The following is a 27,062-nucleotide window of genomic DNA, read 5'->3' on the forward strand; positions in this document are numbered from 1 at the left end:
TACATGAGAGTTTACACACACACACACACACACACACACACACACACACACACACACACACACACACACACACACACACACACACACACACACACACCTACCATAGTAGAAGTCTCCCTGCTGGTACATCATGTGTGTCTGGGTCTCGCTCCCGTCGTCTTTGCTGAAGGAGAAGGTTCTGGTGTTTTCCGGTCTGAACTGGTTCTTCCAGCTGCCCCGGAAGTACACAGCGTTGACCAGGGTCAGCTGGGTCACACTGCTGAAGTCATCAGCTGACAACAGGTCACGGATCTTACCTGGAGACACACACGCACGCACGCACGCACACACGCACACACGCACACACACACACACACACACACACACACACACACACACACACACACACACACACACACACACACACACACACACACTGGTTAACTTATATGCATGCCTGTATATATAACCACATGCATTAGCATTAGGTGAGATTGACTCCACACACAGACTCACTCTCTGTGTGGTTCTCCACCCAGCCATTGATCTGTTCTGCCACGGCAGCTGATTCGCTGAAGTCCACCGTCTCCACCTCCGCCCGGAAGTACTTCTTCATCAGCCGCAGGAACTCCGGGTTAAAGGTCACGCCGCTCTGCAGGAAGAGGGAGTTGGCCAATCGGATGATGTAGTGGGCGTCGTCTTCAGACAGAGCCCCTGTCAGGTTCTGGAGCAGAGAGAACTCCTCATCTGGGAGACGGACAGAGAGACGTCTTACTCACTGGGAGGTGGCTGTGTGAGTGTATATACCTGTCGGTAGGTGGCAGTGTGTGTGTGTGTGTGTGTGTGTGTGTGTGTGTGTGTGTGTGTGTGTGTGTGTGTGTGTGTGTATACCTGTCGGTAGGTGGCTGTGTGTGTGTGTGTGTGTGTGTGTGTGTGTGTGTGTGTGTGTGTGTGTTCTGCGGTGTGTATACCTGTCGGTAGGTGGTTGTGTGTGTGTGTGTGTGTGTGTGTGAGTGTGTGTGTGTTCTGCAGTGTGCATACCTGTCGGTAGGTGGCTGTGTGTGTGTGTGTTCTGCAGTGTGCATACCTGTCGGTAGGTGGCTGAAGCCGACAGCCTGGCGTATCTGTGTGAGGGAGGCCCCGCGGGCCCCCAGCTCCACCATGCCCAGGGCCACAGCCACGCTGAGGGGGGAGAAGATGATGTTGTCGTCCCCCGCCCTCGCCTGCAGCTGGTGGTACAGTCTGACAGAGAACTCTGCCGTGGTATCCTCCGGAATGTCAGCCGCACGGCAACCAGGGCCCGGCCACAGGAGGAGTGGCAGGAGGCCGATAATAAACATGGGAGAGTTGAAAGCTAGAGAGAGAGAGAGACTTTTTCAGCATGTTTTTACAAAAAGATAGATTTAGAGTTAGATAAACTTTTTTGGGCCAGGACATATACAGGTTATTACCCTCCACAACACTATGTCACCAGGACATATACAGGTTATTACCCTCCACAACACTATGTCACCAGGACATATACAGGTTATTACCCTCCACAACACTATGTCACCAGGACATATACAGGTTACTACCCTCCACAACACTATGTCACCAGGACATATACAGGTTATTACCCTCCACAACACTATGTCACCAGGACATATACAGGTTACTACCCTCCACAACACTATGTCACCAGGACATATACAGGTTATTACCCTCCACAACACTATGTCACCAGGACATATACAGGTTATTACCCTCCACAACACTATGTCACCAGGACATATACAGGTTATTACCCTCCACAACACTATGTCACCAGGACATATACAGGTTATTACCCTCCACAACACTATGTCACCAGGACATATACAGGTTATTACCCTCCACAACACTATGTCACCAGGACATATACAGGTTATTACCCTCCACAACACTATGTCACCAGGACATATACAGGTTATTACCCTCCACAACACTATGTCACCAGGACATATACAGGTTATTACCCTCCACAACACTATGTCACCAGGACATATACAGGTTATTACCCTCCACAACACTATGTCACCAGGACATATACAGGTTATTACCCTCCACAACACTATGTCACCAGGACATATACAGGTTACTACCCTCCACAATACTATGTCACCAGGACATATACAGGTTATTACCCTCCACAACACTATGTCACCAGGACATATACAGGTTATTACCCTCCACAACACTATGTCACCAGGACATATACAGGTTATTACCCTCCACAACACTATGTCACCAGGACATATACAGGTTATTACCCTCCACAACACTATGTCACCAGGACATATACAGGTTATTACCCTCCACAACACTATGTCACCAGGACATATACAGGTTATTACCCTCCACAACACTATGTCACCAGGACATATACAGGTTATTACCCTCCACAACACTATGTCACCAGGACATATACAGGTTATTACCCTCCACAACACTATGTCACCAGGACATATACAGGTTATTACCCTCCACAACACTATGTCACCAGGACATATACAGGTTACTACCCTCCACAACACTATGTCACCAGGACATATACAGGTTATTACCCTCCACAACACTATGTCACCAGGACATATACAGGTTATTACCCTCCACAACACTATGTCACCAGGACATATACAGGTTATTACCCTCCACAACACTATGTCACCAGGACATATACAGGTTACTACCCTCCACAACATAACTTTCACTATGTCACCAGGACATATACAGGTTACTACCCTCCACAACATAACTTTCACTATGTCACCAGGACATATACAGGTTACTACCCTCCACAACATAACTTTCACTATGTCACCAGGACATATACAGGTTACTACCCTCCACAACATAACTTTCACTATGTCACCAGGACATATACAGGTTACTACCCTCCACAACATAACTTTCACTATGTCACCAGGACATATACAGGTTACTACCCTCCACAACATAACTTTCACTATGTCACCAGGACATATACAGGTTATTACCCTCCACAACATAACCTTCACTATGTCACCAGGACATATACAGGTTATTACCCTCCACAACATAACTTTCACTATGTCACCAGGACATATACAGGTTATTACCCTACACAACATAACCTTCACTATGTCACCTTGACATATACAGGATACTACCCTCCGCAACATAACTTTCACTATGTCACCTTGACATATACAGGATACTACCCTCCGCAACATAACTTTCACTATGTCACCTTGACATATACAGGATAGTACCCTCCACAACATAACCTTCACTATGTCACCTTCACATATACAGGATACTACTCTCCACAACATAACCTTCACTATGTCACCTTGACATATACAGGATACTGCCCTAAACAACATAACCTTCACTGTGTCACCAGGACATATACAGGATACTGCCCTCTACAACATAACCTTCACTATGTCACCTTGACATATACAGGATACTACCCTCCACAACATAACCTTCACTATGTCACCAGGACATATACAGGTTACTACCCTCCACAACATAACCTTCACTATGTCACCAGGACATATACAGGTTACTACCCTCCACAACATAACTTTCACTATGTCACCAGGACATATACAGGTTACTACCCTCCACAACATAACTTTCACTATGTCACCAGGACATATACAGGTTACTACCCTCCACAACATAACTTTCACTATGTCACCAGGACATATACAGGTTACTACCCTCCACAACATAACTTTCACTATGTCACCTTGACATATACAGGATACTACCCTCCGCAACATAACTTTCACTATGTCACCTTGACATATACAGGATAGTACCCTCCACAACATAACCTTCACTATGTCACCTTGACATATACAGGATACTACCCTCCACAACATAACCTTCACTATGTCACCTTGACATATACAGGATACTGCCCTAAACAACATAACCTTCACTGTGTCACCAGGACATATACAGGATACTGCCCTCTACAACATAACCTTCACTATGTCACCAGGACATATACAAGATACTACCCTCCACAACATAACCTTCACTATGTCACCAGGACATATACCGGATACTACCCTCCACAGCATAACTTTCACTATGTCACCAGGACATATACAGGATACTACCCTCCACAACATAACCTTCACTATGTCACCTTGACATATACAGGATACTACCTTCCACAACACAACCTTCACTATGTCACCAGGACATATACAGGTTACTACCCTCCACAACATAACCTTCACTATGTCACCAGGACATATACAGGATGCTACCCTCCACAACATAACCTTCACTATGTCACCAGGATATATACAGGATACTACCCTCAACATAACCTTCACTATGTCACCTTGACATATACAGGTTACTACCCTCCACAACATAACCTTCACTATGTCACCTTGACATATACAGGATACTACCCTCCACAACATAACATTCACTATGTCACCTTGACATACACAGGTTACTACCCTCCACAACATAACTTTCACTATGTCACCTTGACATATAAAGGATACTACCCTCTACAACATAACCTTCACTATGTCACCTTGACATATACAGGATACTACCCTCCACAACACTATGTCACCTTGACATATACAGGATACTACCCTCCACAACATAACCTTCACTATGTCACCAGGACATATACAGGTTACTACCCTCCACAACACTGTCACCTTGACATATACAGGTTATTACCCTCCACAACATAACCTTCACTATGTCACCTTGACATATACAGGTTACTACCCTCCACAACACTATGTCACCTTGACATATACAGGTTACTACCCTCCACAACATAACCGTCACTATGTCACCTTGACATATACAGGTTATTACCCTCCACAACACTATGTCACCTTGACATATACAGGTTACTAACCCCCACAACACTATGTCACCTTGACATATACAGGTTATTACCCTCCACAACACTATGTCACCAGGACATATACAGGTTACTACCCCCCACAACACTATGTCACCTTGACCTATACAGGTTATTACCCTCCACAACACTATGTCACCAGGACATATACAGGTTACTACCCCCCACAACACTATGTCACCTTGACATATACAGGTTTTTACCCTCCACAACACTATGTCACCAGGACATATACAGGTTACTACCCTAAACAAAACTATGTCACCAGGACATATACAGGTTATTACCCTCCACAACATACATTTCAATCCAAATCAAAACTCCAAACTGATTTTGGACAAAATGACCTGGAAGGATTCCTACTTCCAAATATTATTTCTCCCAAACTATACAGGAAATGCTCTGGCAAGCAAACAACAAAAACCTTAAAACAACATCCAACCTGGAACTGAGTGAGTCATGTTTAGTCTGAAGCTACTTTTAAAGCCAGGAAGAAAAATACATTACAATGATATATTTTACTTTATAAGGACTGGACGCTAAGTTAATGGTACCAGGCTTGATAGACAAAATGGATACAACTTCAATTAGCAACTGAGGTGTGAAGTGTGAGGTGTCAAAGCGGTGAGGTGTCAAAGCGGTGAGGTGTCAAAGCGGTGAGGTGTCAAAGCGGTGAGGTGTCAAAGCGGTGAGGTGTCAAACCGGTGAGGTGTCAAACCGGTGAGGTGTCAAACCCAACGATGGCAGGAGAGTTTCACAGCCTCCCAAATGCAGAGGCCTTTGAAGCCCCCTCCCGCTGTTCAGAGATCATTACAATACAGTATCCTTTGGATGTAAAAAAACGACAAGGAACGAAAAGAGCACAAAAAGAAGCTTCTTATGGAAAATCAAGAGACATTTTTTGCTGACTATTATAAAATAAAATCCAAATGTAAGCAACTTACTCTTCCACACAGAACATCCCCTGGCATGGCACAGTGCTATATTAACACACTAGTCCTCTGTCAAGAGGTGGTGTGTTTGCGAAGGGTGAACTCTCAGGACACTAGACAACGAGGACTCTGAGTCAGCCCATGTCAACCTGTACAATTCTGGAACAGTATTGGTACAGGGCCCCAAACATTTTTCACTGGACATTCAAATCATCAAAGAGATAGATCAGCAGGATAAGCTCTCTCGTGAGAAAGATACCCCGAGCGTGTCAGACCACAACTCTTCATTATACAACCCCACAGACGAGCAACCCCAAGCAGAAAGTCAACCCCGCCAGCACAGAGTACTACCCCCTCATTGACATGAAGGATACATTCACCCAGCTGGAAGTAAGGCAGGTGGAACACACTCTAGTCAGCACAAAAACATTGTTCAGCTCAAGAACCCCCCCCCTCAACCTGACCTGGAGAGCTGGAGAGAGACATATCTACACTCTGGATTGTGGTGAGATAACATCAACAGGAGAAAGAGCAGGAGAAGCCAGCAGGACAGTCCACCCCAGACCCTGACCAAAGCCTGGACATCACAGCAGGACAGTCCACCCCAGACCCTGACCAAAGCCTGGACATCACAGCAGGACAGTCCACCCCAGACCCTGACCAAAGCCTGGACACCACAGCAGGACAGTCCACCCCAGACCCTGACCAAAGCCTGGACACCACAGCAGGACAGTCCACCCCAGACCCTGACCAAAGCCTCGACACCACAGCAGGACAGTCCACCCCAGACCCTGACCAAAGCCTCGACATCACAGCAGGACAGTCCACCCCAGACCAAAGCCTCGACATCACAGCAGGACAGTCCACCCCAGACCCTGACCAAAGCCTTGACACCACAGCAAGACAGTCCACCCCAGACCCTGACCAAAGCCTCGACATCACAGCAGGACAGTCCACCCCAGACCCTGACCAAAGCCTTGACACCACAGCAGGACAGTCCACCCCAGACCCTGACCAAAGCCTCGACATCACAGCAGGACAGTCCACCCCAGACCCTGACCAAAGCCTCGACATCACAGCAGGACAGTCCACCCCAGACCCTGACCAAAGCCTCGACATCACAGCAAGACAGTCCACCCCAGACCAAAGCCTCGACACCACAGCAGGACAGTCCACCCCAGACCCTGACCAGCCTCGACACCACAGCAGGACAGTCCATCCCAGACCCTGACCAAAGCCTCGACATCACAGCAGGACAGTCCACCCCAGACCCTGACCAAAGCCTCGACATCACAGCAGGACAGTCCACCCCAGACCAAAGTCTCGACACCACAGCAGGACAGTCCACCCCAGACCGTGACCAAAGTCTCGACACCACAGCAGGACAGTCCACCCCAGACCGTGACCAAAGTCTCGACACCACAGCAGGACAGTCCACCCCAGACCGTGACCAAAGTCTCGACACCACAGCAGGACAGTCCACCCCAGACCCTGACCAAAGCCTCGACATCACAGCAGGACAGTCCACCCCAGACCCTGACCAAAGCCTCGACATCACAGCAGGACAGTCCACCCCAGACCCTGACCAAAGCCTCGACATCACAGCAGGACAGTCCACCCCAGACCCTGACCAAAGCCTCGACATCACAGCAGGACAGTCCACCCCAGACCAAAGTCTCGACACCACAGCAGGACAGTCCACCCCAGACCAAAGTCTCGACACCACAGCAGGACAGTCCACCCCAGACCGTGACCAAAGTCTCGACACCACAGCAGGACAGTCCACCCCAGACCGTGACCAAAGTCTCGACACCACAGCAGGACAGTCCACCCCAGACCGTGACCAAAGTCTCGACACCACAGCAGGACAGTCCACCCCAGACACTGACCGTAGCATCGACAACACAGCGGGACAGACAAATGAAGAACCCCACACCCAGGGGACCCCACCACCTCTGAGCAGCACCCCTGATAGCCCTCCCTATCTTCCTCCCTCCCTCTCTTTCTCTCCCAACCTCAAAGCAGCATGTTACACACAGTTCTTAAGGGGACTGGTGTGTTCTGGCTGCTCCTGCTGAACACACACACACACACACACACACACACACACACACACACACATATATATACAAACGCAATTCATGCAGTATCATCCCTCTGCCTCATACCGTTGCCTGGCAATGCTGTTTTCTGCACAAATAAAGAAAACAGGAGCCACTATGTTTTTAGAGCGATAGAGGGAATGGGAGAGAGGAACATATACAGAGGGGATGTCCCTCCCTAGTTCTCTGTTGTGTATTGTTGAGCCGCTTAATAAGTTTATGGTACCCTGTGTCATGTTGTCACGATCGTGTGGAGGATTGACGGACCAAAACGCAGCTTTAGGAAAATAAGCCATCTCCTTTTTATTTAAGAAGAAGGCAAACGAAACAAACACACTTACGAAATAAACAAAACAAGAAAACGATCGTGAAGCTAAATAACGATGTGCACACACTGGCTACAAACGTATCACATAGACAACTACTCACAACAAATGAAAGCCTATGGCTACCCTAAATAAGGCTCCCAATCAGAGACAACCGAAATCAGCTGTCTCTAATTGGGAACTCATTCAGGTAACCATAGACTCTCCTAGACAACTAAACATACATAGACAACGCTAGACACATGAACTCAACACAAACCCATATACTACACCCAACAACCCCTTTACCATAGAAACACCCAAAACCAACAAAACACAAACATTCCCCATGTCACACCCTGACCTAACTAAAATAATAAAGAAAACAAAGAATACTAAGGCCAGGGCGTGACATAACCCCCCCCTTTAAGGTGCGAACTCCGGGCGCACCATTACACAGTCTAGGGGAGGGTCTGGGTGGGCTTCCATCCACGGTGGCGGCTCCGGCTCTGGTCGTGGTCCCCACAGTCCCTAACCACCTCCTTAGCTTCCTCCAAATGACCCCCCTCCACATTAACCCCACTGCATTAAGGGGCAGTTCCGGACTAAGGGGCAGCTCCGGACTAAGGGGCAGTACCAGGGTAAGGGGCAGTACCAGGGTAAGGGGCAGCACCAGGATAAGGGGCAGCACCAGGATAAGGGGCAGCTCCGGACTGAGGAACGGCAGCTCCGGACTGAGGAACGGCAGCTCCGGACTGAGGAACGGCAGCTCCGGACTGAGGAACGGCAGCTCCGGACTGAGGAACGGCAGCTCCGGACTGAGGGACTGCAGCTCCGGACTGAGGGACTGCAGCTCCGGACTGAGGGACGGCCCATGGCTGGCTGACGGATCTGGCTGCTCATGGCTAGCTGACGGATCTGGCTGCTCATGGCTGGCTGACGGATCTGGCTGCTCATGGCTGGCTGACGGATCTGGCTGGTCATGGCTGGCTGACGGATCTGGCTGCTCATGGCTGGCTGACGGATCTGGCTGCTCATGGCTGGCTGACGGATCTGGCTGCTCATGGCTGGCTGACGGATCTGGCTGCTCATGGCTGGCTGACGGATCTGGCTGCTCATGGCTGGCTGACGGATCTGGCTGCTCATGGCTGGCTGACGGATCTGGCTGCTCATGGCTGGCTGACGGATCTGGCTGCTCATGGCTGGCTGACGGATCTGGCTGCTCATGGCTGGCTGACGGATCTGGCTGCTCATGGCTGGCTGACGGATCTGGCTGCTCATGGCTGGCTGACGGATCTGGCTGCTCATGGCTAGCTGACGGATCTGGCTGCTCATGGCTAGCTGACGAATCTGGCTGCTCATGGCTAGCTGGCGGCTCTGGCAGATCCTGTCTGGTTGGCGGCTCTGGCAGATCCTGTCTGGTTGGCGGCTCTGGCAGATCCTGTCTGGTTGGCGGCTCTGGCAGATCCTGTCTGGTTGGCGGCTCTGGCAGATCCTGTCTGGTTGGCGGCTCTGGCAGATCCTGTCTGGTTGGCGGCTCTGGCAGATCCTGTCTGGTTGGCGGCTCTGGCAGATCCTGTCTGGTTGGCGGCTCTGGCAGATCCTGTCTGGTTGGCGGCTCTGGCAGATCCTGTCTGGTTGGCGGCTCTGGCAGATCCTGTCTGGTTGGCGGCTCTGGCAGATCTTGTCTGGTTGGCGGCTCTGGCAGATCCTGTCTGGTTGGCGGCTCTGGCAGATCCTGTCTGGTTGGCGGCTCTGGCAGATCCTGTCTGGTTGGCGGCTCTGGCAGATCCTGTCTGACGGACGGCTCTAGCGGCTCCTGTCTGGCTGGCGGCTCTAGCGGCTCCTGGCAGACGGGCGGCTCAGTAGGCTCATGGCAGACGGGCGGCTTTGCAGGCTCATGGCAGACGGGCGGCTTTGCAGGCTCATGGCAGACGGATGGCTCAGATGGCGCTGGGGAGACGGATGGCTCAGATGGCGCTGGGGAGACGGATGGCTCAGATGGCGCTGGGGAGACGGATGGCTCAGATGGCGCTGGGGAGACGGATGGCTCAGATGGCGCTGGGGAGACGGATGGCTCAGATGGCGCTTGGCAGACGGGCAGTTCAGGCATCGCTGTGCAGACGGCAGACTCCTGCCGGCTGAGGCGCACTGTAGGCCTGGTGCGTGGTGCCGGGACTGGTGGCACCGGGCTGGGGACACGCATCTCAGGGCTAGTGCGGGGAGCAGCAACAGGACGCACAGGACTCTGGGGACACACAGGAGGCTTGGTGCGTGGTTTAGGCACTGGTGGTAAAGGGCTGGAGACACGCACCATATGGCTAGTGCGTGGAGGAGGCACTGGTGGTACTGGGTTGGGGCGGGGAGGTGGCGCCGGAAATACCGGACCGTGCATGCGTACTGGCTCCCTTGAGCGCCGAGCCTGCCCAACCTTACCTGGTTGTATGCTCCCCTTCGCCTGACCAGTGCGGGGAGGTGGAATAACCCGCACCGGCCTATGTAGGCGAACCGGGGACACCATGCGTAAGGCTGGTGCCATGTACGCCGGCCCGAGGAGACGCACTGGTGACCAGATGCGTTGGGCCGGCTTCATGACATACGGCTCAACGCTCAGTCTAGCCCGGCCGATACGTGGAGCTGAAATGTACCGAACCGGGCTATGCACGCGTACAGGAGACACCGTGCGCTCTACTGCGTAACACGGTGTCTGCCCGTACTCTCGCTCTCCACGGTAAGTACAGGGAGTAGGCGCAGGTTTCCTACCTGACTTCGCCACACTCCCTTTAAGGCCCCCCCCAAGAAATTTTTGGGTTGTACTCACGGGCTTACAGCCTTGTCTCCGTGCTGCCTCCTCATATCGCCTCCTCTCGGCTTTAGCTGCCTCCAGCTCTTCACGAGGAAGGCGATATTCTCCCGGTTGTGCCCACGGCCCCTTACCATCCAGTATCTCCTCCCATGTCCACGAATCCTGTGTAGGTGGGTCCTGTTGCCGATTTCCATGCCGCTTGGTCCTGTATTGGTGAGTAGTTCTGTCACGATCGTGTGGAGGATTGACGGACCAAAACGCAGCTTTAGGAAAATAAGCCATCTCCTTTTTATTTAAGAAGAAGGCAAACGAAACAAACACACTTACGAAATAAACAAAACAAGAAAACGATCGTGAAGCTAAATAACGATGTGCACACACTGGCTACAAACGTATCACATAGACAACTACTCACAACAAATGAAAGCCTATGGCTACCCTAAATAAGGCTCCCAATCAGAGACAACCGAAATCAGCTGTCTCTAATTGGGAACTCATTCAGGTAACCATAGACTCTCCTAGACAACTAAACATACATAGACAACGCTAGACACATGAACTCAACACAAACCCATATACTACACCCAACAACCCCTTTACCATAGAAACACCCAAAACCAACAAAACACAAACATTCCCCATGTCACACCCTGACCTAACTAAAATAATAAAGAAAACAAAGAATACTAAGGCCAGGGCGTGACACATGTCAAAATCATCCCAGCGTGAAATAGTTCCCAATATGTATAAATCTTCCCAGCGTGAAATAGTTCCCAATTGTTCTGATTGTAACGTCATGCTGTAAAATTTCTCCCAGTATGAAAATGTTCCCAGTTCAATACTTGCACGCTCATCTCTTTATGTGGATGGCTGAGCTCATCTCTTTATGTGGATGGCTGAGCTCATCTCTTTATGTGGATGGCTGAGCTCATCTCTTTATGTGGACAGCTGAGCTCATCTCTTTATGTGGATGGCTGAGCTCATCTCTTTATGTGGATGGCTGAGCTCATCTCTTTATGTGGATGGCTGAGCTCATCTCTTTATGTGGACAGCTGAGCTCATCTCTTTATGTGGACGGCTGAGCTCATCTCTTTATGTGGATGGCTGAGCTCATCTCTTTATGTGGATGGCTGAGCTCATCTCTTTATGTGGATGGCTGAGCTCATCTCTTTATGTGGACGGCTGAGCTCATCTCTTGATGTGGATGGCTGAGCTCATCTCTTGATGTGGATGGCTGAGCTCATCTCTTGATGTGGATGGCTGAGCTCATCTCTTGATGTGGATGGCTGAGGTCATCTCTTGATGTGGATGGCTGAGCTCATCTCTTGATGTGATTGGCTGAGGTGAGATCAGAGAACTATTTCACGCTAGGAAGATTTTGACATGACACCCTGCATGTTGTTTGTGTGTTTGGGGCTCCGTGTGTCTATTCAATGTTAATTCAACGTAATTTCATTGATATGACGGAGAAACAGCGGTGCTTCAAGCGCTGTGTGCCCAGTGGGTAGCCTGACACACAAAAGTAGAGTTCAACTATGGCACCCAACGATCATATCCATGCAGACTTCCTCAGTTCCGCTCTAGGAACTCTCTCAAAACATAGAATGTGTTAATAATTCTAGAATCCTCTTCATTGGAATGTGTTAATAATTCTAGAATCCTCTTCATTGGAATGTGTTAATAATTCTAGAATCCTCTCCATTGGAATGTGTTAATAATTCTAGAATCCTCTTCATTGGAATGTGTTAATAATTCTAGAATCCTCTCCATTGGAATGTGTTAATAATTATAGAATCCTCTCCATTGGAATGTGTTAATAATTCTAGAATCCTCTCCATTGGAATGTGTTAATAATTCTAGAATCCTCTCCATTGGAATGTGTTAATAGTTCTAGAATCCTCTCCATTGGAATGTGTTAATAATTCTAGAATCCTCTCCATTGGAATGTGAGACATGTTGGACAATGACTCCGGTCCTCTGTTGTCAAATCAAATCAAAGTTTATTTGTCATATGCGCCGAATACAACAGGTGTAGACCTTAGAGTGAAATGCTTACTTACAGGCCCTAACCAACAGTGCGATTTGTAAGTTAAAAATAGGTATTAGGTGAACAAAAGATAGGTAAAGAAATAAAAACAACAGTAAAAAGACACAGAAAAATAACAGTAGAGGCTATATACAGTAGCGAGGCTATATACAGTAGCGAGGCTATATACAGTAGCGAGGCTATATACAGTAGTGAGGCTATATACAGTAGCGAGGCTATTTACAGTAGCGAGGCTATATTCAGTAGCGAGGCAATATACAGTAGCGAGGCTATTTACAGTAGCGAGGCTATTTACAGTAGTGAGGCTACATACAGTAGCGAGGCTACATACAGTAGCGAGGCTATATACAGTAGCGAGGCTACATACAGTATCGAGGCTACATACAGTAGCGAGGCTATATACAGTAGTGAGGCTATATACAGTAGTGAGGCTACATACAGGCACCGGTTAGTCGGGTGACGTCTCCCTCCCAAATGGCAAAGAACCCCTCACGTGGCCACGCCTGCTCCAACGCCTGCTCCAACGCCTGCTCTCATTGGGTAAGTGGAGCATTGTCTGTGGCTCCTCCATAAACCCGACACAGAGAGCAGGTTGTGAGACAGATAAAGACGTGGGAGGGAGGGGGAGGGCGTGGGAGGGAGGGAGGGGGAGGGAGGGCGTGGGAGTGAGGGGGAGGGCGTGGGAGGGCGTGGGAGGGAGGGGGAGGGCGTGGGAGTGAGGGGGAGGGAGGGCGTGGGAGGGAGGGGGAGGGAGGGGGAGGCGGAGGTGGAGGGGGGGATTATCTGGGTAATAGTGACACCTGTGTGACCTTATGAGTTGTGGGAGCAGAGCTGTTCTCTTAAAGCAGCCTGCCATCTGTAAGGGAGGGGGGTAGACCGACTGGGGAGAGAGGGAGAGGGCGTGGGAGGGAGGGGGGAGGGTAAAGGTAGACAAACTGGGGAGAGAGGGAGAGGGCGTGGAGGGGGGGTAAGGGTCTGGGATGGGCATCACCTGAGCGCCACAGGTGAAAACCAACATCTGTTAAACCCATATGCCTCTTAAAAACCTGAGGTGATGCCAGCAAAGCACAAACCCCAGGAACTTTACAGTCATTTCTGTTTCATCTTCACAGCTTCTAAAATCCATATAATTAAACCTGTTGTCCTTTGAAAGCAACACGACTGATCCTGAATCACCACTAATATACCGTAGCTGACATTTCCACATTCAGAACGTGACGTCATTGTCCTCCTCAGACACTTCAGTCCTCAATGTCCTTTAAACCAGACACCTTGAAGAAGGCATACTTACCAAGCTAGTAGAATTAAACCAGACACCTTGAAGAAGGCATACTTACCAAGCTAGTAGAATTAAACCAGACACCTTGAAGAAGGCATACTTACCAAGCTAGTAGAATTAAACCAGACACCTTGAAGAAGGCATACTTTACCAAGCTAGTAGAATTAAACCAGACACCTTGAAGAAGGCATACTTTACCAAGCTAGTAGAATTAAACCAGACACCTTGAAGAAAGCATACTTACCAAGCTAGTAGAATTAAACCAGACACCTTGAAGAAGGCATACTTACCAAGCTAGTAGAATTAAACCAGACACCTTGAAGAAGGCATACTTTACCAAGCTAGTAGAATTAAACCAGACACCTTGAAGAAGGCATACTTACCAAGCTAGTAGAATTAAACCAGACACCTTGAAGAAGGCATACTTTACCAAGCTAGTAGAATTAAACCAGACACCTTGAAGAAAGCATACTTACCAAGCTAGTAGAATTAAACCAGACACCTTGAAGAAAGCATACTTACCAAGCTAGTAGAATTAAACCAGACACCTTGAAGAAGGCATACTTACCAAGCTACTTACCAAGCTACTTACCAAGCAGCACATTTCCTGTCAGGGAGTGAGATTTCAGAAATCGAGGTCCCTGTTCTGAGGTCAGTTTATAAGTCCCCATGTAAGCCATCGGGGTACATGCACTGCATACGCCTTCCTCTAGATGTCAGTAAGCGGTGAGAATTTGAATAGAGTCGATTGCGCAATCTTTTACAGCGAAAACACAATATAGCGTTATATTAGCTTACCACAATAGCAAACATCACAACAGCATTGATTCAAGGCAAAAATAGCGATAACGTATAAACCACCAAAATATATTATTTTTTTCACTAACCTTCTCAGAATTCTTCAGATGACAGTCCTATAACATCATATTACACAATGCATATAGAGTTTGTTCGAAAATGTGCATATTTAGCGCCACAAATCGTGGTTATACAATGTGATTAGTGGCCAAAATTTCAAGCAATCTGTCCGGCGCCACTTCAAGTGCGTTTCAGCTGTGTTAGGTTTGAGAGACCACAGAGCTGTGCTAGGTTTGAGAGACCACAGAGCTGTGTTAGGTTTGAGAGACTACAGAGCTGTGTTAGGTTTGAGAGACCACAGAGCTGTGTTAGGTTTGAGAGACTACAGAGCTGTGTTAGGTTTGAGAGACTACAGAGCTGTGTTAGGTTTGAGAGACCACAGAGCTGTGTTTGGTTTGAGAGAACACAGAGCTGTGTTAGGTTTGAGAGACCACAGAGCTGTGTTAGGTTTGAGAGACTACAGAGCTGTGTTAGGTTTGAGAGACTACAGAGCTGTGTTAGGTTTGAGAGAACACAGAGCTGTGTTAGGTTTGAGAGACCACAGAGCTGTGTTAGGTTTGAGAGACTACAGAGCTGTGTTAGGTTTGAGAGACTACAGAGCTGTGTTAGGTTTGAGAGACCACAGAGCTGTCTTAGGTTTGAGAGAACAGAGAGGACAGAGAGCTGTGTTAGGGTTGAGAGAACAGAGAGGACAGAGAGCTGTGGACCACTCCACTGCTTGTCTCTGTGTGAGCTACATGCTGCTGATCAGAGAGACAGATAGGCCTCAGCGATAACAACAAGTACAGCTCTCATACTTTCTGAGAATTCAGACATTCTAAGAGGTATTCTCTGGGTATCATTCTGTGTCACTTTAAAGTCATTTGCCCCCTTATTCCTCCCACCACACACACGCAGACACAATCTGATATTCAAGAACGTCCTTCAGAACCAGGCCTCCCGGGGAGGGATTTCAGTGAGACACCAGGATGATGTCAAAACCATCACTGTCACAACTTGTGTGCATCTTCCCGCTCCAACGCTTCAACTATCTCCGTCAGTATACCGTCTCTGCCTTTTAGATACAGCTCATCGTTTTCACAAGGGCTTTGTCAATCAAGTGGACTGAAGTCTTGCCTCAAAGTCAGGAGAATTTCCCCATCGGGGCGGTTATTAAGGGAGGTGGGTTTGTTGTTATGGAGTCCTCCTTGTAGAAGTGTTCTGACTCATATGAAAGGAGAAGAGCCGACACTATTCAACAAGATGGGTGTCCCCTGGCTTCACCCAAAGAAATAATCAACATGAAACATTCTGTGTGAAATAGAGATATGGAGAGAGAAATATATAGAGAGAAAGAGAGAGATATGGAGAGAGAAATATAGAGAGAAAGAGAGAGGAATAGAGAGATATGGAGAGAGGAGTTGAGAGAGAGATATGGAGAGAGGAGTGGAGAGAGAGATGTGGAGAGAGAGAGATATGGAGAGAGGAGTGGAGAGAGAGATATGGAGAGAGAGATATGAAGAGAGGAGTGGAGAAAGAGATATGGAGAGAGGAGTGGAGAGAGAGATATGGAGAGAGGAGTGGAGAGAGAGATATGGAGAGAGGAGTGGAGAGAGAGAGATATGGAGAGAGGAGTGGAGAGAGAGGTATGGAGAGAGGAGTGGAGAGAGAGATATGGAGAGAGGAGTGGAGAGAGAGAGATATGGAGAGAGGAGTGGAGAGAGAGGTATGGAGAGAGATATGGAGAGAGGAGTGGAGAGAGAGATATGGGGAGAGGAGTGGAGAGAGAGAGATATGGAGAGAGGAGTGGAGAGAGAGGTATGGAGAGAGATATGGAGAGAGGAGTGGAGAGAGAGATATGGGGAGAGAAAGAGATATGGAGAAAGAAACAGACAGATATGGAGAGAGAAAGAGAGATATGGAGAGAGCAAGAGAGATATGGAGAGAGAAACAGAGAGATATGGAGAGAGAAAGAGACAGAAAGAGAGATATGGAGAAAGAAACAGAGAGATATGGAGAGAGAAAGAGAGATATATATATAGAGAGAGAGAGAAAGAGAGATATGGAGAAAGAAAGAGAGAGAAAGACAGATATGGAGAAAGAAAGAGAGAGAAAGACAGATATGGAGAAAGAAAGAGAGAGAAAGACAGATATGGAGAGAGAAAGAGAGAGAAAGACAGATATGGAGAGAGAAAGAGAGAGATATGGAGAGAGAAAGAGAGAGATATGGAGAGAGAAAGAGAGAGAAAGACAGATATGGAGAGAGAAAGAGAGAGATATGGAGAGAGAAAGAGAGAAAGACAGATATGGAGAGAGAAAGAGAGATATGGAGAGAGAAAGACAGATATGGAGAGAAAGAGAGAAAGACAGATATGGAGAGAGAAAGAGAGAGAAAGACAGATATGGAGAGAGAAAGAGAGAGAAAGACAGATATGGAGAGAGAAAGAGAGGAATAGACAGATATGGAGAGAAGAAGAGAGAGAAAGAGAGAGAAATAAAGAGAGAAATAAAGCACGGTACCATCCACAGATTTTATGTAAGTAAAGTCGTACCGTATCACAACAGTCACGACAGCTGAGATGGAAGCAGGATGTTTCGGTACAATGGTATAAATGTCGACATATAATTCCTTCACTCGACATGATCGTTTTGTGTCCATAAAATTAATTATGTGAGAAACGGCGGTTCATGTGCAAATATTGATATAAAAAAACATAATATCGAAGTAAACTTGGAGTCATCATGATGATACACTACTTATACAAAAGTATGTGGACACCCATTCAAATTAGTGGATTCGGCTATTTCAGCCACACTCTTTGCTGACAGGTGTATAAAATCGAGCACACAGCCATGCAATCTCCATAGACAAACATTGTCAACAGAATGGCCTTACTGAAGAGCTCAGTGACTTTCTGTGTTTGGCGGATGCCGGCAGATCGCTACCTGCCCGAATGCATAGTGCCAACTGTAAAGTTTGGTGTATCAAAATATTAATACAATTACACTATGGTATAATTAGGTCCTTCCTTCTCTCTTCCAAACCAAATCCATCCCCCCCCACCACCCACTCCCTGTCCCCCCCCTCCACCACCCACTCCCTGTCCTCCCCCCCTCCACCACCCACTCCCTGTCCTCCCCCCCTCCACCACCCACTCCCTGTTCTCCCCCCCTCCCTGTCCTCCCCCCCTCCACCACCCACTCCCCGTTCCCCACCACCCACTCCCTGTCCTCCCCCCTCCACCACCCAATCCCTGTTCCCCCCCTCCACCACCCACTCCCTGTCCTCCACCCTCCACCACCCACTCCCTGTTCCCCCCCTCCACCACCCACTCCCTGTTCTCCCCCCCTCCACCATCCACTCCCTGTCCTCCCCCCTCCACCACCCACTCCCTGTCCTCCCCACTCCCTGTCCCCCCCCTCCACCACCCACTCCCTGTCCTCCCCACTCCCTGTCCACCCCCCCCCCCCACCACCCACTCCCTGTCCTCCCCCCTCCACCACCCACTCCCTGTTCCCCCCCTCCACCACCCACTCCCTGTCCTCCCCCCTCCACCACCCACTCCCTGTTCCCCCCCTCCACCACCCACTCCCTGTCCTCCCCCCTCCACCACCCACTCCCTGTCCTCCCCCCTCCACTCCCTGTCCTCCCCCCCTCCACCACCCACTCCCTGTCCCCCCCTCCCTGTTCTTCCCCCCCTCCACCACCCACTCCCTGTCCTCCCCCCTCCACTCCCTGTTCTCCCCCCTCCACTCCCTGTTCTCCCCCCCTCCACCACCCACTCCCTGTCCTCCCCCCTCCACCACCCACTCCCTGTCCTCCCCCCTCCACTCCCTGTCCTCCCCCCTCCACCACCCACTCCCTGTCCTCCCCCCTCCACTCCCTGTCCCCCCCCCTCCACCACCCACTCCCTGTCCCCCCCCCTCCCTGTTCCCCCCCCCCTCCACCACCCACTCCCTGTCCTCCCCCCTCCACCACCCACTCCCTGTCCTCCCCACACCCTGTCCCCCCCCTCCACCACCCACTCCCTGTCCTCCCCACTCCCTGTCCCCCCCACCACCACCCACTCCCTGTCCTCCCCACTCCCTGTCCTCCCCCCTCCACTCCCTGTCCCCCCCCTCCACCACCCACTCCCTGTCCCCCCCCCTCCCTGTTCTCCCCCCCCTCCACCACCCACTCCCTGTCCTCCCCCCTCACCACCCACTCCCTGTCCTCCCCACTCCCTGTCCCCCCCCCTCCACCACCCACTCCCTGTCCTCCCCACTCCCTGTCCCCCCCCCCCCCACCACCCACTCCCTGTCCTCCCCACTCCCTGTCCCCCCCCACCACCACCCACTCCCTGTCCTCCCCACTCCCTGTCCTCCCCCCTCCACTCCCTGTCCCCCCCCCCTCCACCACCCACTCCCTGTCCCCCCCCCCCTCCCTGTTCTCCCCCCCCTCCACCACCCACTCCCTGTCCTCCCCCCTCCACCACCCACTCCCTGTCCTCCCCACTCCCTGTCCCCCCCCCTCCACCACCCACTCCCTGTCCTCCCCACTCCCTGTCCCCCCCCCCCCCACCACCCACTCCCTGTCCTCCCCACTCCCTGTCCTCCCCACTCCCTGTCCTCCCCACTCCCTGTCTCCCCCCTCCACCATACCCAGTTTATCACCACCTCCTTCTTTCCCGCCCTCCCTTCTTTTATGGCTCCCGAGTGGCGCAGCGGTCTAAGGCACTTCATCTCAGTGCTAAAGGCGTCAACCGGCAGTGATTGGGAGTCCCATAAGGCGGTGCACAATTGGCACGGCGTCTCCGGGTTAGTGTTTGGCCGGGGGGGTAGGCCGTCATTGTAAATAAGAATTTGTTCTTAACTGACTTGCCTAGTTAAATAAAGGTAAATAAAATAAAACAATTCTCAGACACATTTACACCCCTCTTTACATGTACTTCCTCGTCCATTCTCCTTCATTCACATACAACATATACCCTAAACATCTACACATCCATTTTCTCCCACCCTCCTACACATATTCATCCCCTCCTTCACACTCCCGTTCATATGAACAGACACCCACATACACCTGCCTCTCACCCACACACATCTATAGAACAACTACTGACATGATGATCGATGTTTGACAAATACAAATATTCTCGCTCTTATCATAACGTCACCATGTAGACTTCCTGTATCTGCCAGCTGTTGGCTAAAAACACACACATATCAAGACCGGAGTGTTTTCCTATTTAACAGTTTGAGACAAAACTATTGGTAAAGTTGAATATGTGACGGAAAAACACTGAACATTCGATTTTTATTTGGTATCTGAAGTCATGTGAAAAAAAGTGAATATTGTGTGCCCTACGTCATCACACACTGGTTTTTAATCTGTTGCAACAAGTCTGTTTAGTGTAAACACACCACCGGAGGGAGAAATTAGCTGTTTTTTCTTTATGGGGATTTTAGAAAATTCACATGAAAATATGTCACCAATTGAATGGAAACCTGGCTTATAGAGGAAGAAATGTCCTGTCCTCCAGACCTGCTGTCTCCAGTTCATAATGTCCTGTCCTCCAGACCTGCTGTCTCCACTTCATAATGTCCTCCAGGCCTGCTGTCTCCACTTCATAATGTCCTGTCCTCCAGACCTGCTGTCTCCACTTCATAATGTCCTCCAGGCCTGCTGTCTCCACTTCATAATGTCCTGTCCTCCAGACCTGCTGTCTCCACTTCATAATGTCCTGTCCTCCAGACCTGCTGTCTCCACTTCATAATGTCCTGTCCTCCAGGCCTGCTGTCTCCACTTCATAATGTCCTGTCCTCCAGACCTGCTGTCTCCACTTCATAATGTCCTGTCCTCCAGGCCTGCTGTCTCCACTTCATAATGTCCTGTCCTCCAGACCTGCTGTCTCCACTTCATTATGTCCTGTCCTCCAGACCTGCTGTCTCCACGTCATTATGTCCTGTCCTCCAGACCTGCTGTCTCCACTTCATAATGTCCTCCAGACCTGCTGTCTCCACTTCATAATGTCCTCCAGACCTGCTGTCTCCACTTCATAATGTCCTGTCCTCCAGACCTGCTGTCTCCACTTCATTATGTCCTGTCCTCCAGACCTGCTGTCTCCACTTCATAATGTCCTGTCCTCCAGACCTGCTGTCTCCACTTCATAATGTCCTGTCCTCCAGGCCTGCTGTCTCCACTTCATAATGTCCTGTCCTCCAGACCTGCTGTCTCCACTTCATTATGTCCTGTCCTCCAGACCTGCTGTCTCCACTTCATAATGTCCTCCAGGCCTGCTGTCTCCACTTCATTATGTCCTGTCCTCCAGACCTGCTGTCTCCACTTCATAATGTCCTGTCCTTCAGGCCTGCTGTCTCCACTCCATTATGTCCTGTCCTCCAGACCCGCTGTCTCCACTTCATAATGTCCTGTCCTCCAGGCCTGCTGTCTCCACTTCATAATGTCCTGTCCTCCAGACCTGCTGTCTCCACTTCATTATGTCCTGTCCTCCAGACCTGCTGTCTCCACTTCATAATGTCCTGTCCTTCAGGCCTGCTGTCTCCACTCCATTATGTCCTGTCCTCCAGACCCGCTGTCTCCACTTCATAATGTCCTGTCCTCCAGGCCTGCTGTCTCCACTTCATAATGTCCTGTCCTCCAGACCTGCTGTCTCCACTTCATAATGTCCTGTCCTCCAGACCTGCTGTCTCCACTTCATAATGTCCTCCAGGCCTGCTGTCTCCACTTCATAATGTCCTCCAGACCTGCTGTCTCCACTTAATAATGTCCTGTCCTCCAGACCTGCTGTCTCCACTTCATAATGTCCTCCAGGCCTGCTGTCTCCACTTCATAATGTCCTGTCCTCCAGACCTGCTGTCTCCACTTCATAATGTCCTGTCCTCCAGGCCTGCTGTCTCCACTTCATAATGTCCTGTCCTCCAGACCTGCTGTCTCCACTTCATAATGTCCTGTCCTCCAGACCTGCTGTCTCCACTTCATAATGTCCTGTCCTCCAGGCCTGCTGTCTCCACTTCATTATGTCCTGTCCTCCAGACCTGCTGTCTCCACTTCATAATGTCCTCCAGACCTGCTGTCTCCACTTCATAATGTCCTGTCCTCCAGACCTGCTGTTTCCACTTCATTATGTCCTGTCCTCCAGACCTGCTGTCTCCACTTCATTATGTCCTGTCCTCCAGGCCTGCTGTCTCCACTTCATAATGTCCTGTCCTCCAGACCTGCTGTCTCCACTTCATTATGTCCTGTCCTCCAGGCCTGCTGTCTCCAGTTCATTATGTCCTGTCCTCCAGGCCTGCTGTCTCCACTTCATAATGTCCTGTCCTCCAGGCCTGCTGTCTCCACTTCATAATGTCCTGTCCTCCAGACCTGCTGTCTCCACTCCATTATGTCCTGTCCTCCAGACCCGCTGTCTCCACTTCATTATGTCCTGTCCTCCAGGCCTGCTGTCTCCACTTCATAATGTCCTCCAGACCTGCTGTCTCCACTCCATTATGTCCTGTCCTCCAGACCCGCTGTCTCCACTTCATTATGTCCTGTCCTCCAGACCTGCTGTCTCCACTTCATAATGTCCTCCAGACCTGCTGTCTCCACTTCATAATGTCCTCCAGGCCTGCTGTCTCCACTTCATAATGTCCTCCAGGCCTGCTGTCTCCACTTCATAATGTCCTGTCCTCCAGGCCTGCTGTCTCCACTTCATAATGTCCTGTCCTCCAGGCCTGCTGTCTCCATTTCATATTGTCCTGTCCTCCAGACCTGCTGTCTCCACTTCATTATGTCCTGTCCTCCAGACCTGCTGTCTCCACTTCATAATGTCCTGTCCTCCAGGCCTGCTGTCTCCACTTCATAATGTCCTGTCCTCCAGACCTGCTGTCTCCACTTCATAATGTCCTGTCCTCCAGACCTGCTGTCTCCACTTCATAATGTCCTGTCCTCCTGGCCTGCTGTCTCCACTTCATAATGTCCTGTCCTCCAGGCCTGCTGTCTCCACTTCATTATGTCCTGTCCTCCAGACCTGCTGTCTCCACTTCATAATGTCCTGTCCTCCAGACCTGCTGTCTCCACTTCATAATGTCCTCCAGGCCTGCTGTCTCCACTTCATAATGTCCTCCAGGCCCGCTGTCTCCACTTCATAATGTCCTGTCCTCCAGACCTGCTGTCTCCACTTCATAATGTCCTGTCCTCCAGGCCTGCTGTCTCCACTTCATAATGTCCTGTCCTCCAGACCTGCTGTCTCCACTTCATAATGTCCTGTCCTCCAGGCCTGCTGTCTCCACTTCATAATGTCCTGTCCTCCAGGCCTGCTGTCTCCAGTTCATTATGTCCTGTCCTCCAGGCCTGCTGTCTCCACTTCATAATGTCCTGTCCTCCAGGCCTGCTGTCTCCACTTCATACTGTCCTCCAGGCCTGCTGTCTCCACTTCATAATGTCCTGAAGGCCTGCTGTCTCCACTTCATAATGTCCTCCAGACCTGCTGTCTCCACTTCATAATGTCCTCCAGGCCTGCTGTCTCCACTTCATAATGTCCTCCAGACCTGCTGTCTCCACTTCATAATGTCCTCCAGGCCTGCTGTCTCCACTTCATAATGTCCTGTCCTCCAGGCCTGCTGTCTCCACTTCATTATGTCCTGTCCTCCAGACCTGCTGTCTCCACTTCATAATGTCCTCCAGGCCTGCTGTCTCCACTTCATAATGTCCTGTCCTCCAGACCTGCTGTCTCCACTTCATAATGTCCTGTCCTCCAGACCTGCTGTCTCCACCTCATAATGTCCTGTCCTCCAGACCTGCTGTCTCCACGTCATAATGTCCTGTCCTCCCGGCCTGCTGTCTCCACTTCATAATGTCCTCCAGGCCCGCTGTCTCCACTTCATAATGTCCTGTCCTCCAGACCTGCTGTCTCCACTTCATAATGTCCTGTCCTCCAGGCCTGCTGTCTCCACTTCATAATGTCCTCCAGACCTGCTGTCTCCACTTCATAATGTCCTGTCCTCCAGACCTGCTGTCTCCACTTCATAATGTCCTGTCCTCCAGGCCTGCTGTCTCCAGTTCATTATGTCCTGTCCTCCAGGCCTGCTGTCTCCACTTCATAATGTCCTGTCCTCCAGACCTGCTGTCTCCACTTCATTATGTCCTGTCCTCCAGGCCTGCTGTCTCCAGTTCATTATGTCCTGTCCTCCAGACCTGCTGTCTTCACTTCATAATGTCCTCCAGACCTGCTGTCTCCACTTCATAATGTCCTGTCCTCCAGACCTGCTGTCTCCACGTCATAATGTCCTGTCCTCCAGGCCTGCTGTCTCCACTTCATAATGTCCTCCAGGCCCGCTGTCTCCACTTCATAATGTCCTGTCCTCCAGACCCGCTGTCTCCACTTCATAATGTCCTGTCCTCCAGGCCTGCTGTCTCCACTTCATAATGTCCTCCAGACCTGCTGTCTCCACTTCATAATGTCCTGTCCTCCAGACCTGCTGTCTCCACTTCATAATGTCCTGTCCTCCAGGCCTGCTGTCTCCAGTTCATTATGTCCTGTCCTCCAGGCCTGCTGTCTCCACTTCATAATGTCCTGTCCTCCAGACCTGCTGTCTCCACTTCATAATGTCCTGTCCTCCAGGCCTGCTGTCTCCAGTTCATTATGTCCTGTCCTCCAGGCCTGCTGTCTCCACTTCATAATGTCCTGTCCTCCAGACCTGCTGTCTCCCCTTCATAATGTCCTGTCCTCCAGACCTGCTGTCTCCACTTCATAATGTCCTGTCCTCCAGACCTGCTGTCTCCACTTCATTATGTCCTGTCCTCCAGACCTGCTGTCTCCACTTCATAATGTCCTGTCCTCCAGGCCTGCTGTCTCCACTTCATAATGTCCTCCAGGCCTGCTGTCTCCACTTCATAATGTCCTGTCCTCCAGACCTGCTGTCTCCACTTCATAATGTCCTGTCCTCCAGACCTGCTGTCTCCACTTCATAATGTCCTGTCCTCCAGGCCTGCTGTCTCCACTTCATAATGTCCTGTCCTCCAGACCTGCTGTCTCCACTTCATTATGTCCTGTCCTCCAGACCTGCTGTCTCCACTTCATAATGTCCTGTCCTCCAGGCCTGCTGTCTCCACTTCATAATGTCCTGTCCTCCAGGCCTGCTGTCTCCACTTCATAATGTCCTGTCCTCCAGGCCTGCTGTCTCCACTTCATAATGTCCTCCAGACCTGCTGTCTCCACTTCATAATGTCCTGTCCTCCAGGCCTGCTGTCTCCACTTCATAATGTCCTCCAGGCCTGCTGTCTCCACTTCATAATGTCCTCCAGGCCTGCTGTCTCCACTTCATAATGTCCTCCAGGCCTGCTGTCTCCACTTCATAATGTCCTGTCCTCCAGACCTGCTGTCTCCACTTCATAATGTCCTGTCCTCCAGACCTGCTGTCTCCACTTCATTATGTCCTGTCCTCCAGACCTGCTGTCTCCACTTCATAATGTCCTCCAGACCTGCTGTCTCCACTTCATAATGTCCTGTCCTCCAGACCTGCTGTCTCCACTTCATAATGTCCTCCAGACCTGCTGTCTCCACTTCATTATGTCCTGTCCTCCAGACCTGCTGTCTCCACTTCATAATGTCCTCCAGGCCTGCTGTCTCCACTTCATTATGTCCTGTCCTCCAGGCCTGCTGTCTCCACTTCATAATGTCCTGTCCTCCAGGCCTGCTGTCTCCACTTCATAATGTCCTGTCCTCCAGACCTGCTGTCTTCACTTCATAATGTCCTCCAGGCCTGCTGTCTCCACTTCATAATGTCCTGTCCTCCAGGCCTGCTGTCTCCACTTCATAATGTCCTCCAGACCTGCTGTCTCCACTTCATTATGTCCTCCAGGCCTGCTGTCTCCACTTCATAATGTCCTGTCCTCCAGGCCTGCTGTCTCCACTTCATAATGTCCTCCAGACCTGCTGTCTCCACTTCATTATGTCCTCCAGGCCTGCTGTCTCCACTTCATAATGTCATGTCCTCCAGACCTGCTGTCTCCACTTCATTATGTCCTGTCCTCCAGGCCTGCTGTCTCCACTTCATAATGTCCTGTCCTCCAGGCCTGCTGTCTCCACTTCATAATGTCCTGTCCTCCAGGCCTGCTGTCTCCACTTCATAATGTCCTCCAGGCCTGCTGTCTCCACTTCATAATGTCCTCCAGACCTGCTGTCTCCACTTCATAATGTCCTCCAGGCCTGCTGTCTCCCTTTCATAATGTCCTGTCCTCCAGGCCTGCTGTCTCCACTTCATAATGTCCTGTCCTCCAGACCTGCTGTCTCCACTTCATAATGTCCTCCAGACCTGCTGTCTCCACTTCATAATGTCCTCCAGGCCTGCTGTCTCCACTTCATAATGTCCTGTCCTCCAGACCTGCTGTCTCCACTTCATAATGTCCTGTCCTCCAGACCTGCTGTCTCCACTTCATAATGTCCTGTCCTCCAGGCCTGCTGTCTCCACTTCATAATGTCCTGTCCTCCAGACCTGCTGTCTCCACTTCATAATGTCCTGTCCTCCAGACCTGCTGTCTCCACTTCATTATGTCCTCCAGACCTGCTGTCTCCACTTCATAATGTCCTGTCCTCCAGACCTGCTGTCTCCACTTCATTATGTCCTCCAGACCTGCTGTCTCCACTTCATAATGTCCTCCAGACCTGCTGTCTCCACTTCATAATGTCCTGTCCTCCAGGCCTGCTGTCTCCACTTCATAATGTCCTGTCCTCCAGACCTGCTGTCTCCACTTCATTATGTCCTGTCCTCCAGACCTGCTGTCTCCACTTCATAATGTCCTCCAGGCCTGCTGTCTCCACTTCATTATGTCCTGTCCTCCAGACCTGCTGTCTCCACTTCATAATGTCCT

The 27,062-nt window shown here is 50.3% G+C and overlaps 1 protein-coding gene across 2 annotated transcripts in view; it reads right to left on the reverse strand.

Moving 5' to 3' along the window:
- Positions 1–27,062, reverse strand: part of LOC129843401 (neuroserpin-like) — a 49,377-nt gene that overhangs the window by 13,705 nt on the left and 8,610 nt on the right. For both annotated transcript variants that reach the window (XM_055912109.1, XM_055912107.1), the window contains exons 2-4: positions 1,067–1,333; positions 496–726; positions 102–296 (exon numbers count right to left, since the gene is read on the reverse strand). In XM_055912109.1, coding sequence (XP_055768084.1) covers positions 102–296; positions 496–726; positions 1,067–1,319 — 679 coding nt within the window. In that variant the 5' untranslated portion in view covers positions 1,320–1,333. The remainder of the gene's footprint in view (positions 1–101; positions 297–495; positions 727–1,066; positions 1,334–27,062) is intronic.

The sequence above is a fragment of the Salvelinus fontinalis genome, unplaced genomic scaffold (genome assembly GCF_029448725.1).
Source record: "Salvelinus fontinalis isolate EN_2023a unplaced genomic scaffold, ASM2944872v1 scaffold_0129, whole genome shotgun sequence".
Classification (NCBI taxonomy): domain Eukaryota; kingdom Metazoa; phylum Chordata; class Actinopteri; order Salmoniformes; family Salmonidae; genus Salvelinus; species Salvelinus fontinalis.